An 11,229-nucleotide genomic window follows, 5' to 3' on the forward strand; every position below is an offset into this window, starting at 1 on the left:
AGCTATGGCTCTTCTCTCCAAAAGGGTATGGAGCAATGTGATGCTAACGGCTGATACCAAGATGAACGTCTACCAAGCTTGTGTGTTGAGCACAATGCTTTATGGAAGTGAGTCGTGGGCAACTTACACCCGCTGGAGAGACACCCCAATGCTTTCCATATGTGCTGCGTCAGGAAGATTTGGGGCATCACATGGCAGGACAGAGTCTCAAAGAAAGATGTGCTCTCTCAAGCCCACCTTCCCAACATGTTTGTGCTTCTTCTGGCTCAGCGACGTCTGTGTTGGATTGGTAATGTCCATAGGAGGGAAGATGGCAGGATCCCCAAGGATGTGCTGTATGGGCCTGTTGGCAGACCAACTCTGTTACAAAGATGTCTGCAAAAGTGACAGGAAGGCTGGCAACATTAACCCCGCTGTGTGGGAATCCCTTGCAGACGACTGGAGTGTCTGGAAATGGTCATGTCGTGTATTCACAGCAGTGACCAGAGGAGAAATGACTGCTCCTCTGGGAGGAGCACAGAGAGAAGAAACACCATGGTACACCTGCATCAGCACAAGCTGCAACAAAACATGTCTCTCCTGTATTGGTCTCTACAGCCACAGTAGGCGCTGTAACTTTCCAATGGGTTCAACTCCTCTCTGGAAGGTAAGGTTTGTAACTGTTTTTTAATTGATGACTTTAACATTTATCGTGACCCGCTCAGGGCTTTTATTACAATAATACTAGTTTGCTTAATTAATAAAACAAGCGCCTCCTCCTCGGCCCACATAATCTCCCAAGAGCAAACACAGTTGACCCTCCACTATTTGGGGAGCTTTCCAGGTGGCTTTTGCAAATTCCAGAATCTTCCCGCCTCGCTCCGAACCAAACCCCGCGCTCCCGCCTTTCCTAGCAGCAGAGCATCTGGTCGCAGCTGGGCCTTATGAGAACCCGACCTATCCCGTTTCTACAATAGGCTTTATGACTCCTTCTCCTACCGCGGAGGGATTGGTTATTTGTAGCTTTGTCCCGCCTCTAGAAGGCAGTGGTTGGCTACCCTTCAGGGGCTTCCCTCGTATGCGGTATTCTATTAGCCGGCAATCTCAAAATTCGTGCGATTGGCTGTCCCGCCTCGCCCCCCTCGAAAGCGGCTCTCCGATTGGCGGGAGGGCGCGCCTCCCTGCTATTGGGGACCGGGGATTCGCTCTCCCCATCTCTCTCTCTCTCTGCCTCCGTCTGCGGTGAAGGTGACACTCTCCGTCTCCTCCAGGCAGCGGCGTTCGGGGGGTTCCAGCTTTGATATTGTCCCGCAATGTCTCCCGGAGGGAAATCCGTGTTCACCAGCGTCCCGCAGGCCCCGCCCGTGGCTGTGTTCCAGCTCACGGCGGATTTCCGCGCCGATGGGGACCCGCGCAAGGTCAACCTGGGAGTGGGAGGTAAGAGAGCAGGGCGGGAGGAGGGAAGCACGCGTGGATGCGGCTCCTGGTCGGAATCGGGTGGTTGAACTTGGAGGGGGGGGGGGTCAAGGACCTAAATCTGATCCCAGGGAGCCCTGGGGAGACGGGAGCTGCCATTCTCTGCAAGTCCATCACCGACCTGTCCTTTTTAAGAGGGGTCCTCCTGAGCCTTTGAGCAGCTGTGTGACAGACAGAAATCCGTCAGGTGATGGCGTCTCTAGAATTGCAGCTCCGTGCCAGGGAACCTTTAGACTTGTTGAATTTCTGCCTACTACCCATCTGTCAAAGAGGCACAGAAGAGCTCTGTCTGAAAAGAAATCGATGGGAATCTGACAAGGATGCAAGAATCTGACAATTGGGGGCAGCGATGAAAACAATTTGTTATTTGTATGAATGTTTCACAATCAGCTGATTCAGGCATATTTCCTATACTTTCAAAATCCTGCATAAAGTCTCGGCTCTAGAGAATCTAGCTCCTGCTGATCATCGTTGTTTGATTCGTTTTGTTCCTTGCCTAATACCAAATGGTCTCTATGTGACTCTCAACAATTTAAAAACATGCAAAATTGTAAAGCAACATTGCAACAATATTATCAGCAGCACAAAACTGCAATGATTAAGTGCATAGCAACCATAAAACATTATTGGCCATCAAATGGTAAGAGCACTAGTGGAAGAGACCATTACTGAAAAAGCCCTTATGCTTTCACTTGAACATGCATTGATGTGTTTACAATTTTAACTACATTGATGATCTGAACTACTTGGGACCATCTGTGTAACCTCTGGAAAAATTCTTTATTTCTCTTGATTGCTTTCAGGCTTAGCAGGGATAAATATGCCTCAGAATACTTTCCAATTCTGTAGATAAAAAATGGCTAACACTCAATGATCCCTGATCTGCCTTGCACACAGTTGAAATCCAAGGTGCTTCTAGATTATCACTATTTTCAAGAAAGATTTGGTCACATATTGGCAAATTGAGATTGCACATTTATAGTTTGGGAGGTTTTGTGCCAAAAACATGCTCCCCCAAAATATTAGACTGTTTGCGATAAGGAGTGTGCTGGGGGAAAGCACTGGAAAGTGCAGAATAACACTGGCTTTTGATGCAGTGTCAACTAATCTTGTCTTCTAATCTCCCTGCAACCAAATCTGGATAAATCAGGTTGTCTGGAAGCACCCCTAAAGATAATCACACTAGTAGGTTGTGGGGGTGAGAGCCTCTAGTCTCATGCAATTTGTACCCTTTCTTATTCTCATGCCTTTGCCATTGGGTTCATGTAGGAACATCTGAGAAAGTTCAGCAGGAAACTACATGTAATGATTGGGTTGTGGTTATAGGGTTCTCCACATATCATCTGTTTTGCCTAAATGGAAGATTTGTACGCTTTTATCTGCAGGCAGACAGAAGAATGCTCTGTATCCTTAAATACTGTTTATACTTTATGGCATGTAATTTCTCACAGCCAAGTTCAGTTTACAGAAATTGTATTTGTACTTCATCTCACCTGCAGATCTTTGGCTGTACCATTTATAAATATTAACATGGGGTCTATGGTTGATCACAGCAGATCTGCAGAATACAAAAGGATGGTGCCAAAATTGATGCTTTTGATAGGTGTTAAAGACCCATATGGATATGGGCACTGTTCTGCTTTTGATACTTCAATCTGACAGAGCCATTCAGAAAGAGGTAGAACTACTAGCAAAGGGGCTGTGTGTTACAAGGACCAGTGCCTAAATGGGGGACTTCTACCAATACTGGAAATGTTGAAGCAATATTGCTAATGAAGCTATGTACCCTGGTTTATAGTCAAAAGTCCAGTAATGACAGATGGAAACAAATTGAAGCCGTGAAGAGAAAAACAAGGAAATGGGTCAGGCTGATTGTGGAGAGAAAATGAATTGTTGCCTCTTTCTTAATCTAATGTTGTCAGATCCAGGACTTTTTTTGGATCTTAACCTTTTTTTACCTGCACTGTCCCTCCTGCATTCATTTCCCCCTTTCTTCTTTCATCTCTATTCTGTGTCCTGTGACAATCTCGGTGTATCCTTTATTTTGGGCTTGTTTCCCCAGTACTTTCTACAGTTGCTACTGATTGGCTTCCCTCAGGTAGGGGGCTGTGATGCTGCCTAGACTTTTGGCACCTGATGTTCTTATGACTGGGCTACAGCTGTCAGGAGATCTGGGCTGGTGCCCATGTTCTGCTTGGGTGAACCACACGACCTTGAGCAAGTTAAAGCCCGGGGCCTTGCAGGAACTGGAAAAGGGACTCTGCCCTTAAGCAGCAGAGACCAGGCTGAGTGTAGTGTTTAGCTAGCTGCCAGTCCTGCAGTTTCTAAAGCATTACCCTTTGCTCCCAAGTTGTAAAATCTGTGGTTGCCTGGTTCCCCTTTGCCCCAAAGTCCCTGCACCTCCTGCAGGTGAATAGCTCAAAGCTTGACCCTCAGCAAACTAATTAGAAGCCAGCTTGCCAGTTCCCTCTTTTCCAGTATCCTCTGGAATACTTGTCGGTTGTTGTTTGTGGTCTCTCTTACCTGTGCGCTGCAGCTCATGCTCAGGATTTGAAGTCTTCTCTCAAAGGGGTCCATGCTAGCCCCTTTGCTGCCTTCAGGCATACTCTCCATGTTCTTGGCCTGAAGATCCCATTAAGCTCTCGACGTACCTGAGGCTCCAAACTTGCTAGGTGCAGTGACCAAACTGTCATATTTGATAGTCTTTTCAATTGGAATAAAGTGCTTGGATTTGAATATGTAAGCAAAGGGGTTGTGGGAATGGTGCTGCATTGGAGACCTCCTGTGTGAGATAAGCATCTCTTTGCAAAAGGATAAAGTGAAAATTGGCAGGCGAGACTGGAAGGAGTAAGGGAGAGAACGAGCTCTCTGCAGTAAGCCTTTTTGGTCCATCCTTTTATTTTGTACCACACCTCTCCTCTGAGAAACTCAAGGCACAGCACATGTCTCTCCCAGACCCCTTCCATCTTCTCAACAACCCTGAGAGGTAGGGTTAGGCTGAGAGATGTGTGTCTGTATCTAGAACAATTCCCTCCTCTTCCACCTTGCAGCCTATCGCACAGATGAGGGGCAGCCATGGGTCCTGCCAGTGGTTCGGAAAGTGGAGCAGATGATTAACAAGGACCTCAGCTTGAACCACGAGTACCTGCCCATCCTGGGCCTGCCAGAATTTCGTTCCAATTCCTCACGAATTGCCCTAGGAGACGACAGCCCAGCCATCAAGGAGAACAGGGTGAGCCTGAAGAGGAAACTCCTATTATGAACTTCATCCATGCAAGTTAAGCCTAATTGAACACAGAAGAGCTTGATGGCATGGAAGAGGTAGGGTGGGAATAGGTTGGCACTGGGGCATATAATCTCTTTCTCTCACTCTCACTCACTCGCTCACACACACATATGTAGAAACTGGGATTTGATTGGAACAGGAATTTGGGGACAGGTAAGGATCTCAGAATTTGGGGACAGGTAAGGATCCCTGCCAACCTAGCAGTTCGAAAGCACCTCCGGGTGCAAGTAGATAAATAAGGACCGCTTACTAGTGGGAAGGTAAACGGCGTTTCCGTGTGCGGCTCTGGCTCGCCAGAGCAGCGATGTCACGCTGGCCACGTAACCCGGAAGTGTCTCCGGACAGCGCTGGCTCCCGGCCTATAGAGTGAGATGAGCGCACAACCCTAGAGTCTGTCAAGACTGGCCCGTACGGGCAGGGGTACCTTTACCTTTTAAGGATCTCAGTATAGTTCAGTGAAGCTATTATAGGAAACTGGATTCTTGCTTATAGGATGGCCAGGCATCTTGCTGAAAAGAGTACCTGCCTTCTAATTATTGCTTTCTCTTTGTTCCAGGTGGGGGGTGTCCAGTCCTTGGGAGGCACAGGGGCTCTCCGTATTGGAGCAGAGTTCTTGAGACGCTGGTACAATGGAACCAACAACACCGCAACCCCTGTCTACATCTCTTCTCCTTCCTGGGGTGAGTACCAAGGCCTGGCTGGCACTTTGGCATGATTTGGGGTAGAGAGAGAGAGAGGGGGAAGGTTGGGCTCCCCATTGTTTGCAAGCCTCCTCAGTAGCCATGTGTTACACATACATGTTCTAGGAGTCTTGTGAAGCTTTAGACAGTGGCAATAGCACATCTTAGTAGATTTAACCAGGAACATAAACTCACATAGGCCTTAAAATGAGGGTGTTTATTGATACACACACATATAATCAAAATATTCAGCACTTCTCTTATGGTAGTAGGGAAAGCCCAACTCTCTCTTTCTCTCTCTCCCCCCCCCCCTTACTTCTTTGGTTTGGAAGAATTGGCTAAATAAATCTAACCATGACTAAACTAATACACACAATACACAAGGAGAAGGAAGCACACAGGGCACCAGAGAAGGAGGGGGAGGAACGGGGAAGGGGGAGGCATCAAGCAGTTTTGACAGAAATACAGTGCTGCTTGAATCCTGCTAGTCTGTTTTCCGCCCCCTCGGCTCACATTGCAGACTAGGTCTGAGTCATGTGCAAGTGGATTAGGGAGGACCTGAGGGTGGCTTCTAAAACGCAGCGCCCCTGCCCCTTGCATGAAGGTAAGAAGCCAAACACAGATCTAGAAACGCAGTATTTTTTCTCTCTCTCACTAAAGGTAGGAAGGGGGAGCAGATGTGGAGGCTACAATTTATAGGGTGAAGGACAGGATAGGTGAGATACTTTTCCTAGCCCTGGTGGGCAATTCTGAAGAAATAGATCTGGGGCATTTTTTAAAGAATCCCTTCTAATCCTGAACAGCTTGAGCTTTGGCTGAATGATGAATGCTTCTCTTCTTTCCCCCGCAGAGAACCACAACTCTGTTTTCATGGATGCTGGGTTCAAGGACATCCGAACCTATCGCTACTGGGATGCTGCAAAGAGGGGTCTGGACATCCAGGGATTCCTGGAGGACTTGGAGGTGAGCCAGATGTCCTTACGGATTGGGTGTAACATAAGATAGAAGGAAATCTGAATAGGGACTGTGTAGATGTTCTACGGGAGCAACATTTCTAGCCTATTGTAATATTGGATTTAACATCTGGCTAGCCAAACGTTTGCTAGGATGGTCTGTGTCTCTTGACTGCAAGACAGCACCATGCAGGAATCCCATCTTCTCACTCAGTGGGATTCAGAGAGCTGTGGGTGGATCTCCCTGTGTGGATCTGATGCTTTCCCTACCACATCTGTTCATGCCTCCTGAACAGTCATTCCAAATAGAGGGCAGCTGGAAGAGGAAATCTGGAGAGCTTGGAAACCTTGATGTGTGTGGAGTTCTTTGGATCACAGTCCATGCTAGTCTTGTAAAAGTGTATGTGTGTCATTGTGGGTGGCACTGTTCTATGTGAGGGTGCCTTGTCTTGTTAGTATCTATTTTATATACATAGAATATCAGAACTTTATAGACATAATATCTTCAACAATTCTTCACTATCTGATTGAAACCTGTATAGCTCCAAGTCTTATCCATAATGCATATATATATAGAACAGGTCAATCAGTAGAGCATGAGACTCTTAATCTCAGGGTCGTGGGTTTGATCCCCACGTTGGGCTAAAGAGTCCTGCATTGAAGGGGGTTGGACTAGATGACCCTTGTGGTCCCTTCCAATTCTACAATTCTGTGTTCATCTGGAAAGCAGCATCTACCCAGCTCTTTATTGTACAGTCTCATCAGTGAGTCTCAAACAAATGGCTAGTGCCACTTGATGTTTAGGGTAATTTTTAATGTGTGATGTTTCATCGTGCTTTTGCTATTCTGCTGGGAGCCACCCAGAGTGGCTGGGGCCACCCAGTAAGATGGGCAACTTACAAATAAATAATAATAATAATAATAATAATAATAATAATAATAATAATAATAATTGATTAATAATAGACTGGGTTTTATTCTCTCTCTCTCTACCCAGAAAGCTCCGGAGTTCTCCATCTTCGTGATCCATGCTTGTGCTCATAACCCAACTGGCACAGACCCCACACAGGAGCAATGGAAACAAATTGCTGCCGTTATGAAGGTATTAGCAATTCTGCAACAAGGTACTCCCAGAGTCTGTGCCCAAAGCCATATTTCTGGACGTTTTTGAATTAATTTATTAGTACTGTTACATTGTTATCCTGCTCTCCTACTAGGAAGCTCAGCTAAATGGTATATAGTGTGTCCCCCCCCCCCAGTTTTAATTTTACAACCACCTTATGAGATTGGGGATGCCAAGAGAGTGATTGATTCAAGGCCGCCCAGTGAGTTCCGCAGCTGAGAGGGGATTTGTATCTATATCTCTCCAGACCTACTGACAGTAGGTCAGTAGGTCTGGAGAGATAGACACCACCAGTCTATCTCCACCAGTAGACACCACCAGTAAACAACTTTTTAATTTTTAAAATAAATTTAAATAAGTTTATTTATAGCCACAAATACACTAGGTTCCATACTGTTCAGGGAAGGAGTGTGTGGAACCAGTGGTTTTGGTTTCTTCTGTTAAGTGTTTTAATACCTCACTTTAATCCTATTCCCAGGGCAGGTTAGAAAAAGAAGAAAACAATTAAAATGTAAATGCAAAAATGAAAAGCTTGGGAAGCCCCAAAAGGGCAATAAAGTAGGTGCTGAGGAAACCTCTCTGGGGAGAGAGAGTTCCATCACTGAGAGGCCCGGTCTTTGGCAGCCATGTGCTTTCAGGGATGGCAGTTGAGGATGCTCTGAAGTAAGTGCCAAAGACCAATCTTCTCCCCTTAATTATTCATTCCTTGCAGCGCCGGTTCCTGTTCCCCTTCTTTGACTCTGCCTACCAAGGCTTTGCCTCGGGTTCTCTGGACAAAGATGCCTGGGCTGTCCGCTACTTCGTTTCTGAAGGCTTCGAACTCTTCTGTGCTCAGTCCTTCTCCAAAAACTTTGGCCTGTACAGTGCGTATAGTCTTTTAACTTCCCTGCTTCTCGGATTTTGCTCTGCTCTAATGTTAAGCTGCTTTTTTATTTTGGCTTGTAAAAGAACAATTATTGCATTGTATGGTTTTGCTGTTTCATGCCACTATGGGAACCTGTTTTGTGTGGGTTTTTTTGAGAACTACAAGGTGGGATATAACTAAGTAAAGATTCAGATAAAGGGCAGTAAGAATTTCCTTTCGCCCTCTGGGCTGTTGCACCGGGCCTAAGGCTTATGGCTTGACTTTCCTTTCTTTTCCCTCAGATGAGCGTGTGGGGAACCTGACTGTTGTTGCGAAGGATGCCGACAATGTGCAGCGCACCTTGTCTCAGATGGAGAAGATTGTCCGCACCACCTGGTCAAACCCCCCCTCGCAGGGCGCACGTATTGTGGCTACGACACTCACGACTCCAGAGCTTTTTGATGAGTGGTAAGGAACAGCAGGGGATGCAGGTGGCGCTGTGGGTTAAACCACAGAGCCTAGGACTTGCCAATCAGAAGGTTGGCGGTTCGAATCCCCACGATGGGGTGAGCTCCCGTTGCTCAGTCCCTGCTGCTGCCAACCTAGCAGTTCAAAAGCACGTCAAAGTGCAAGTAGATAAATAGGTACCACTCCGGTGGGAAGGTAAACAGCGTTTCCGTGTGCTGTTCTGGTTCACTAGAAGCGGCTTAGTCATGCTGGCCACATGACCCGGAAGCTGTACGCCGGCTCCCTCGGCCAGTAAAGCGAGATGAGCGCCGCAACCCCAGAGTCGGCCACGACTGGACCTAATGGTCAAGGGTCTTTACCCCTTTATCTAAGGAACAGCAAGAAGTGGAGGGGATAAGTTGATCCCTGCCATGATCATGGGCCCCGTTTACTGCCCAGCACTTTCCCATTCCTGCCATTAAAAAAAAACTGGCGCTGGACTGAACTAATGCTTTTCTGTTGCAACAGGAAAGGGAATGTGAAGACCATGGCAGATCGAGTCTTGCTGATGCGGGCAGAGCTCAGGTCCCGTCTTGAGAAGCTGCAGACACCGGGCACCTGGAATCACATCACGGAGCAGATCGGCATGTTTAGCTTCACTGGCCTCAATCGTGAGTATAGCTTTGGGCAGTGGACATTGGAAGAGCCTGGGCAGGAAGGAGGGGGTGTGGTACAGGGAATGAAGCAGCTTTCCTGACTATGCTTGCGGTGATCTAGCAAAAATGGTTCTGGCTTCAATAGTGGCCTCCTTGCCCTGCACTGCAAGTCCAAGCAACCATCTTTACACAGCTCTCCACTATGAAGAGATCTACCTGTGCATTTCCTTTACCAGTCACTTCACAGGATCTCTTCACATTGCATCCACTTTCTGGTCGCTTACCAGACTTGTTTCCTGCTTGTGACCTTGGCTGCAGCTGGCAAACCTTAGTAAAGGCTGCTCTGGGTACCCGATGAGATGCCTGACACAATTTTTCCTCTTGCTCTTTCTCCAGCTAAGCAAGTACAGTTCATGATCAAGGAGAAACACATCTACCTGATGGCCAGCGGCCGCATAAACATGTGTGGCCTGACCACGAAGAACCTGGATTACGTTGCCAGCTCCATCCACGAGGCCGTCACCACAATCCAGTAAATCGGTTGCATGTAACTTTCCCCCTACGTTTTGGGTTGTTTTAAAACCAACAGCAGCCTTTGGAAAGTGGGAGTTTTAGGCAAAGAAATAGAACACTATTGCCTCTTGCCACTTTTCTGGTTAAAATTCTACCACTCTCTGAAGCTGCTATCAGCCCCCCTCCCCACTGCCTCAGTGTGGGAGAACAGAGTACCCATTTCTTCCTTTGGCTAGAGAGAATGGAGTAGAAAAGTGGCTGTGGAGTGAGAAAGGGTTAAGCTGCCCCCCCCAAGCATCCCTAAGTTTTTGAAAAACCCAAAACAGTGGAAGAAAGAAACACACAACTGCATGTAACATCTAGTTTGGCCCTATGAAACAAGAAAAACTGAATCCCTCCATACTGTAACACGTAGTTTGTCTGCTCCACCAACGGAGCTAATCTCCCATACCTCTTTGCTCAATATTGATTGAGAACAGCACTTTTGTCTGCATAGCTTCTTCCTGTCTTTTCAATGGCCCTCGGTTTGTGTGTGTGAGCAGGTGGCAGTGGGAATTTTCCTTCTTGGGGTCCACTTTGTACACTTGGTATTAACAGCACCTAACTCTGGAATCCAAGCACATGGCCTTGTCTGCGTCTCTGTTTGCACTTTATGTAACCAACCCTCTCTGGCCCATGCCTGCTCCAGTGGAAGGGTTGGGCATTGTGGGATATGTACCAAAAACGACTGGTCTCCTTGTATGAGCTGCGCGGGTTACTTCAGGGAGCGAGGCTGGTGCCGCTTCCCTGGTTTCCAGCCTTGCACAAGCAAAGATTGTAATCTTAAGAACCACCTTTTCTGTCAGTACAACCAATAAAACATCTCTTCATGCCATACCTGTCTTTTGGCCAACTTGGGGCTGGGGTGGAGAAAGGAACAGAGCTGTTTGTTGTGTAGAAAACTATATGTGATCCTCAACCCCCATTGGAACAACCCATTACTATATCCAGGCACCTATTCTTACCCTCCACTTGACCTGAAATGATCTTTCCCTGCCTCAGTCTCTCCAGTTGTCAGATTAAGAGGTGAGTCTCTTGTGGTAGCTCCGAAACCAGATACTCTGCCTGGAAACCTTGATGAACTATCAGGAGTATAGTTTGCTAGAAGAGAAGGGTGATGTTACTGCTGACGTAGTGGGTGAGGGTGATGCGCAGAGTCCACAAACTCCTGATCCTTGTCTACAGCACCTGAAGCTTCTTTCTACCATGCTAACTGAGGCATGGGATGATCTG

The 11,229-nt window shown here is 47.1% G+C and overlaps 1 protein-coding gene across 1 annotated transcript; it reads left to right on the forward strand.

Annotated features, from left to right (window-relative positions):
• The first annotated feature begins 1,193 nt into the window (after positions 1–1,193).
• On the forward strand, positions 1,194–10,831 carry GOT1 (glutamic-oxaloacetic transaminase 1). Its single transcript, XM_028730601.2, has 9 exons — positions 1,194–1,416; positions 4,506–4,687; positions 5,298–5,421; positions 6,272–6,384; positions 7,372–7,476; positions 8,210–8,360; positions 8,644–8,809; positions 9,317–9,459; positions 9,841–10,831. Exons 1-9 carry the CDS (start codon positions 1,293–1,295, stop codon positions 9,978–9,980), a joined length of 1,248 nt encoding a protein of 415 aa, XP_028586434.1. The 5' UTR covers positions 1,194–1,292; the 3' UTR covers positions 9,981–10,831.
• The last annotated feature ends 398 nt before the right edge of the window (positions 10,832–11,229 follow it).

This window comes from Podarcis muralis, chromosome 6 (assembly GCF_964188315.1).
Source record: "Podarcis muralis chromosome 6, rPodMur119.hap1.1, whole genome shotgun sequence".
Classification (NCBI taxonomy): Eukaryota; Metazoa; Chordata; class Lepidosauria; order Squamata; family Lacertidae; genus Podarcis; species Podarcis muralis.